The sequence below is a fragment of the Penaeus monodon genome, chromosome 41 (assembly GCF_015228065.2).
Source record: "Penaeus monodon isolate SGIC_2016 chromosome 41, NSTDA_Pmon_1, whole genome shotgun sequence".
Taxonomy (NCBI): domain Eukaryota; kingdom Metazoa; phylum Arthropoda; class Malacostraca; order Decapoda; family Penaeidae; genus Penaeus; species Penaeus monodon.
Window position 1 is genome coordinate 21,488,891 of NC_051426.1, and position 8,141 is coordinate 21,497,031.

Here is an 8,141-nt window from a genome sequence, read left to right on the forward strand (position 1 = left end):
ATAGGAGATATGCACAGAGAGAAGAAAGTGAGGAGAGAGAAGGAGAGGAGAATGGAGAACAGAAGAAACAAGAAAAGAGGAGAGGAGAGGAGTGGAGACAATAGACAAGAAAAGACGTAGTGAGGGAAGAGGAGACGAACAGGATAGGAAAGGAGATGTAGGAGAAAAGTGTGAGTGAGTGTGTGCATGTGTGTCTGCATGAGCATGTGCTTATGTGCAAGGGTATCTAGATGTTTATTTGTAAACTGTAAAATATAAGGAAAGTTTAAAACCTCCCACACTCTGTACAGACAAATACATCATCTCTTCAAAGGGGAAGAGCAACTTTCTAAAAAAAATACAGATAAATTCTAAATCATAATTGAGAAGCACAGCAGCTTCTACTCTTTCTTTATAGTCTTTCCTACTGCTACTTCTTGGATTAAAGATATCACATCCATTTCCATGTACTCCAGCAGCCCCAGCTGAGAACAACAATTATCCGCACTAATGAAATAGTTCTTCAGTGGCGAATCTGTAGCTAATGTGGCTCAAGACACACATATGCCACAATGCACCTGATTGTTGCACCTTTGTGTCTATCAAGACATCTTGTTGATCAGAATTTCCATCATACTTTTGATGTCTGCCATGTCTTTTGTCTGCTGGTGAAGCTGCTCCTCCAGCACCTGTGTCTGTATCTGCACCTGCTGCTGTACCAGCTGAGCCACCTGTCCACAAACGGGGAAAGAAGATGAATTTGAAGTCATTCGAGAATCTGATAGTAACTGATTACACAAATAGATATATAAATACATATATATCCCCTACTGATAAATCTTCTTCATATTCTGTTTCCTTATTCTTCTTACTAATAAGTTCAATCATATCATTTTTTTTTTTTTTTTTTACTTTTTGATGTATTTCTTTCCACTTTACCTGTCTTCCTAATCCAAAAGTGTCATCTATCTTATGTATTCTTAGTACATCACAGAAGCATAGAACATTATCATCTAATCCCATATTTAATGCAGTAACTAAAACTAACAAGGATTTATGCTTCCGACAATTGCAATGCATAAGAAAGAAACATAACCTCTGTCTACAAAAACAGATAGAATAAGCCACATTGCCAATACATGATCACATATTTACTCAAGTTGCAAAAAAGGAAATGATGAGATTAATAGAAGAAATGGATTTTCTGCACCATAGATGTGTTATGAAGCCAATTCCATACCTGAGAAGCCAGTGAAGAGGTGTCAGAAGAAACGTCACCACTGCCTAGGAAAGTGGCCATGTCAGTGCCACCTTCCAAAGCTTCCTCCTGGTGTCTATCAAAGGTTTTGGCTAAGCTCTGTGGTTTTCCCTGTGCTGAATTCCAGGGGTTAAATGGAGATCTTGTGCTCTTATAGGATGCTAACTGGGAATGGTCAGCAGAACCATCTGGGTTCAGCTCTTCCAATCTTAGGCAAGAGTCTATACTATTATTGTTCAACTCAACATTGCCTACACTTCCATGTATCACCTCTTGTGGTTCCTGGAACCACTCTGTTTTCCTCTCACTGTCACTTTTTTGGTCTGGAATGTTAGTACACTGTTCAGAATAACCTGAAATGATTGCCTTCTCTTGTGACTGCTTTGAGCTTATTGTTTTCACTGTGGAATGGTCTGAAAAGACTAACTTTTCTATGGAATGGTTTGCACAAGATGAGTCATTTCTCACGTGGTTTGCAGTTCCTAGGTTACTGTCACAGTTCAAAAAGCCCTGATCCTGTTCTGAGCTTTTCCATGCAGCAGAATCATGCACCATGTGATTTCCAAATGGTTCATGAACAGAGTTTCCAAGTTTAGGGCTGGGGGCTGTATCATGATGTATGAGGTCTGGGGGATTGGGAGACCGGCACAGAGGATTAGGCTTCTCTGGGAGATTATCAAAAGAGGACTCTTGGCTGAGATGCTGGGTGGAGTGAGATGCACCTCCCAAGGAGGTGTGAGATGATGCCACAGTGAGTGTCTCTAGGTCTCGGCACAATTCTGACTGTTGCTGAAGAAGCATGACCATCTGAAATGTAGAGTAGAAGTTACCTAAGGCAGTACTTTTTTTTTTTCTTGATATGACTAAATTTTCAACTCTTTCAAGATACTCAGACCCCCTTAAAAAATAATGATAAAAACAATAAAAATAATAATCAAACAGGATTAAAAAACTAATGCTCCCTACAGCCTTCTCTTCAACTGCAGGCTGAGGCTGAGTCAAGGGAATTGTGAAACCTCTAATGTTTCAAGAAGTAACTTCTATTTTTCCATTTTCTACAGCTTAGTGTCAGTAATATCAGACTATGCTGAAATTTTGTATTAGTAAAGAGTTTATTGTGTGTTTTCTAATTTCTGGACTGTTTCCCAAATTTGAACAGTACAGTAACTTAAACCCTTACACAAATATATTTAAAACAGTCTTTTAAGATATTACTAAATCATTCCAGGAATCACCAAATCTTGTTTCAAGTGACTTAAATTAACCCACTGCCGACGGGTGGCATGTACGCACATGCCATGGCATGGCGGGACCATCTGCCGGGGGCACGTACGCACATGCCATAGAGTATGTATGGACATGCCATGAGTTTTTTTTTTGTTACAATCACGGCAAAACTTTATTTTTCTGCCAGTGAAAGTGTGATTAAGTCGGTTTTAACACTTTCTCATTTTTACCATGCAACAAACAAACAAAAATGCAACAAACAGACGATTTCAACTCCATGATGCCGCACACTGCTTATTTTATTTGGACTATAGACCGAATAATGATCAACTATGGAGTCTATATAACAACAAAAATACCCTTCAGTCTTGATTTATCAGGAAGTTTGGCAAGTAGAGACTTTAAAAAATAATGAAAACTGAAAATACAACATATCTTCATAGTATTACGAAGAAACGGCATGGGATGCTGGTATTTGGCTTGAGTGGTTGCGCATGCTAGGGCGACGATATAAGCCCCTGGCAGCGAGGCCCCGGCCTCTATGAATGCTACCCGTCAGATATGGGTTAACCCTTTCCTGACGGGTAGTATTCATAGTGGCCCGGGCCTCGCTGCCGGGGGCTTATATCGTCACCCAAGCACTCATGCCAAATACCAGCATCCCATGCCGTTTCTTCGTAATACTACAAGGATATGTTGTATTTTCAGTTTTCATTATTTTCTAAAGTCTCTACTTGCCATATTTCCTGATAAATTAAGACTGAAGGGTATTTTTGTTGTTATATAGACTCCATAGTTGATCATTATTCAGTCTATAGTCTGAATAAAATAAGCAGTGTGCGGCATCATGGAGTTGAAATCGTCAGTTTGTTGCATTTTTTTGCATAGTAAAAATGAGTGTTAAAAACAACTTAATCACACTTTCAGTGGCAGAAAAATAATATTTTGCCATGATTGTAAAAAAAAAAAAAAAACTCATGGCATGTCCATACATACACCATGATATGTACATACATGCCCCCGGCAGATAGTCCCACCATGCCATGGCATATGCGTACATGCCACCCGACGGCAAAGGGTTAAGAAAAGATCAAAAGTACTCCTCAAACATTTCCTGTGTTATCACTGAAAAAGCCATATAAAGGGTCATCTTACCTGTGTGATGACATTGTTGATACATGCAGGACTGAGAGATGTGTGCTGGGTACTGGCCATCAACTGCTCCATGTGTGTCACCTCTGCTCGAATGGCAGCCCTAATGGCACTGATGTTGCGCAGCTGTTGGGAGAGGTGCTGAGTGTTGACTGAGGGGCTTGGTATGTCCATGGCTGTATCATGCAGCTGGCGTGACAGGTGCTCTTGGTGCACAAGCTGGTGGCGGTAAGTGTGCAGGGCAACCAGCAGCATGTCCTGAAATGCCAGCAGGAGTCATGTGTCATGCACACAGCAAGCTTTAGCATCATGCATGCATAAATTTATGTCTGTTTCAAGCAAAAGTGTTAACTTATGATAAGTCTGGCAATAACATTGTTGCCTTACATTTCTTCTTGCTGTCCCTAACCACTGCTCATCACATGCATAAACCAAGTTTATGGGTTTGAGAAGCACTGAGAAGAGTTTAGTTAAAAAGCATTTATATTTTTTATGTTATAAGCAAAATATGCAAACCTTTAACAAACCTTTCAGTTGGCATTTAAAAAGACATTCTGAAGAACATTTCTTTCCCAGTTTCTCATTCACTCTGTGTCTGTCTGTCTGTCTCTCTCTCTCTCTCTTTCTCTCTCTCTCTCTCTCTCTCTCTCTCTCTCTCTCTCTCTCTCTCTCTCTCTCTCTCTCTCTCTCTCTCTCTCTCTCTCTCTCTCTCTCTCTCACACATACTCTTACTTTTACTCCTGTTCTTATCCATACTCATATTCAAACTTTCACTTTCCCTCCTCACTTCTCTTCTCTTTTTTCATATCAACTGAGAAACAAGAACTGTAATAATTATTGCTGCAAACAAATGAAAAAAAAAAAAAAAAAAAAAGGATTCGTCAACACAACACTACTAACAAGCAAACCATAACTTACTGAGGGTAATGAATGGACCTGACACTGTCTGCCGGCGTCATTTTCACCAGTCTTCCCACCACGAGCACAGCCTCCATTAACTGTGTGATGTACTTCTCTGCTTGACTGTGGTAAGAAGGGCAGCTCACTGGTAATGGGTAATGGACTCATGGAGGAGGTAAAGGGTGAGGAAGGTGGTGGGGAGCATGACATGTCTGAGTTATGAACACCAGAAGGCAGGGGTTCCGGGAGGGAGTGGCGCCGTTTCTGCCACCTGCCTCTGAGACTGGAACTGGGTTGGTGTCCCTGGTTGAGACTAGCAGTATTACGAGAGGAAAATCCAGCAGCTGCAAGAGTTGGAGTGTAGGCATCTGTTGATATGACAGTAGGATAGCAGAGTCTGCACTTCAAATCCTGTAGATGGCCTGGGTAACTTGTGCCATCCAGAACAGGTGGCTGGAAAGCTGAGCTGGTGTTATCTTGACTAACATAGGGATGAACAACAGTATGACTACAGTGGTGGAGGAGCTGAGGAACTGAAGTATCCACACATGGGGCAAGGTTGCAGGAGGGATGGTTGCTGCTGCTGCCAAGGGAGCCTTTGCAGGGGAAGAGAAGTGGGTCGGGGCTGAGGTGGTGGCGGACTACCCGGGCCTTTCCTCCGGGGCGGTGGCTTGGGTGCTGCCCTCCTAGGGAGAGGCTGGGGTCGTGCATCCCCCTCGGCCACGAAGGCAGAGACGTCTGATGGTTGAGTAGGTGGCTGCGGGGGGTACGTTGGTAGTGAGAGTGACTGTGGCCAGGGCGGAGGGCCATGGTGCGACTCAGGGGAGCATGACGGACCGTCTCCAAGCTGCCTCCACTCTCACGGCTCCACCACCAGTTGTGACCCTGCACATGACACAACACCCACACACAAAGCATATCACTACATCTGTACACATGCATGGTACCTAAGTCTAGGCATCTTAAGGCTAAGGCTTGCTCATTCTAGCTAAAATTTTTGTCTCATTCTATTTATCAGACTAGTATTCTAGGAAAACCAATTAGCTTAATTACACAATGAAGAACTTCCAATATATATCATCAGAGAACAGCTGAAAAATTTCCTCTAATCATGTCTGTATATGATGACCCAGATAACATACATAATGCAATAAAATATGGAACTTGTACAAGGCTACAATGTTCTCCACAAGTCTATTACTAAATCTGTACCCTTAGCATATCCAGAGAAGAAAAGACAAGACAGAAAGACACTAAGAAAAATGTCTTTTCACCTACTTAGGATAATTTCTGAACAAACACCTTAGAAAATTAAGTTGTAGTAGAGTAACTAACTAAACAAGCTAATTTCATCATGTCTTTTCTCACTACTGTATTTCCACAGGTGAAAAGGCCTTACTCTTTCTAGTGCTTTATCAAGGATACACCTGCTATAACTAGCAATTAAGATCCAATTCTTCCAGCATGTCACTATTCTACCACACAAGCGTTAGATAACCAGGATTAGTAAACCTACTAAAGAAGGAGGAGGAGGAGGAGGAGGAGGAGGAGGAGGAGGAGGAGGAGGAGGAAAAGGAGGAGGAGGAGGAAAAGGAGGAGGAAAAGGAGGAGGAAAAGGAGGAGGAGGAGGAAGAGGAGGAGGAGGAGGAGGAGGAGGAGGAGGAGGAGGAGGAGGAGGAGGAGGAGGAGGAGGAGGAGGAGGAGGAGGAGGAGGAGGAGAAGAAGAAGAAGAAGAAGAAGAAGAAGAAGAAGAAGAAGAAGGTGAAGAAAAAGAAGAAGAAATGGAAGAGAAGGATGATGATGATGACAGTGAAGAAAAAGAAGAAAAAGAGATGAGAAAAAGGAAGAAAAGGAGATAATAAAGAAGAACAGGGGGATGGGGGAGAAGTTTGGATCTCATCTGTAAAGACTTCAATCCCTATTTGCACATCCTGCATGCAAGGGGGAACTATGTCACTCCCATTTTGTGTCCATCCGCTCAGCCATTCTGCTCCTCCTACTTGGCATTTGCAGTGTTGCAATAAGTGGGATTAAATATCTGTCTAAGATGTGCACATACAAGGGGGTGCGATGTAGAGGGATGCAGGTGCAGCTCTTTTTCTTTTAATAAATAAAATGCATGAAACGACCTTCACTTATGAGCGTGTCTATACTTTCCCAATAAATTTACAATGATGGAAAGAACTTTAAATCCACAAGAAGCAATAGGTTCGGTGTTCTCTGATGACTCCGTGACCTCCAACCCTATGCTCGCAGATGCATCCTTCCATAACCAACATTTTGTATACCATTATCTACTTCTACTTGTACGTTCTTAAAAGGAAAGCATACCTATGCTACTCATAAAATATCTACATCTAATATGACACATGAAAAAATAAAAAGAAAAGCGAGATTAATATGCAGTTCATTCTTAATACTGTTTTAAAAATCAAACTTTGAAGTCAAATGCCTTCAATCTAATGAAAGTGAAGGTTTAAATTATGAATTGTAACCTGAGAGCAAATGTAATACAACTGGGAAAAAAAGAAAAAAAAATACTGCAGATAAAAATGGGGCATGGAAAGACTGGGGTGAACACATTTCTATGTCTTTTATACCTGTACACAGATGATAGAGAAACACCTAACTGGCTATATACTACAAGAGTTGTCTAAAATACTTCTGAGTGAAAATTTTCCCAAAATACTTATCAACCTAAGTCTGTACATCAAAAGCCTTTCCTCCATATCTTTTATCCTTCTAAAAAGTATATATTATAATTAAAAACTGCATTTTCCCCTTCAACTATACATGTTCAACTTATCACACTGTATACTGCTGTTTTCTTGTGTGAACTCTGATTGCACATAGATGGCTCCACAAGCAATCAGCCACCAAGGAGCCAATTAACAGGCCTATGGGACCTCCCCTGATTTCCCCTTTCCTTGATTTTTTCAGAAAAATGCTTCTTTGTAATGATATAAATGTCAATGTTCTTATGATTGTTGTTGACATTATGATTATTATCATTCTAATAAGAATACTAATAGCAATAAATATTTAAAAAAGAATCTTCCTGAAAATAAGGGAAAATAGTAGACAGGTGAGATAGGTATGGCTAGCAATTGACTCCCTGGTGATTAAGCACTTGTGGAGCCATCTATATGTAAAGACAATAGAAGAAGAAGAAGAAGAAGAAGAAGAAGAAGAAAGAAAGAACAAACAAATGAAAAAAAGAAAGAATACAGTGGATATGGTATGTATTCTTGCATTATTGGCAACACTGGGTTAATACAGAACTAGTGATTTTTCTTATATATGCAAAATACCTTTATTCATCTACTTATTTCTGAACAAAGTAACTCCCTTACATCTCAGCTAACCAACTGCTGTCCCTACTTAACAATAAAATGCCAGCTATTTACTCTTGAAGTATATGAAATAAAACAAACTTACCGTGTGGGCTTGTGGACTTGTTGAGAGCTGAACAGAGGACAAATTCTGTTGCGTTGGTGTGCGTGTCTCAGTCTCTACCACATCCCCATCCATGAAACCAGAAGAATCTGACTGAGCACTGCCTGAACGACACAACAAGCCAGTTGGCCCTGATCTATCCTCATCGTTGCCTGAGCCTCGTACCTTG

At 40.9% G+C, this 8,141-nt stretch overlaps 1 protein-coding gene across 3 annotated transcripts in view; it reads right to left on the reverse strand.

Annotated features, from left to right (window-relative positions):
- Positions 1-413: 413 nt before the first annotated feature.
- The window catches only part of LOC119598293, a 45,778-nt gene continuing 38,050 nt past the window's right edge, over positions 414-8,141 (reverse strand). Inside the window, exons 9-13 of one of the 3 annotated variants that reach the window (XM_037947952.1) lie at positions 7,955-8,137; positions 4,535-5,401; positions 3,620-3,874; positions 1,220-2,044; positions 414-710 (exon numbers count right to left, since the gene is read on the reverse strand). In XM_037947952.1, the coding sequence (XP_037803880.1) occupies positions 582-710; positions 1,220-2,044; positions 3,620-3,874; positions 4,535-5,401; positions 7,955-8,137 (2,259 nt within the window). In that variant the 3' untranslated portion in view covers positions 414-581. The remainder of the gene's footprint in view (positions 711-1,219; positions 2,045-3,619; positions 3,875-4,534; positions 5,402-7,954; positions 8,138-8,141) is intronic. The other 2 variants (XM_037947953.1, XM_037947954.1) reach the window with 2 other exon arrangements.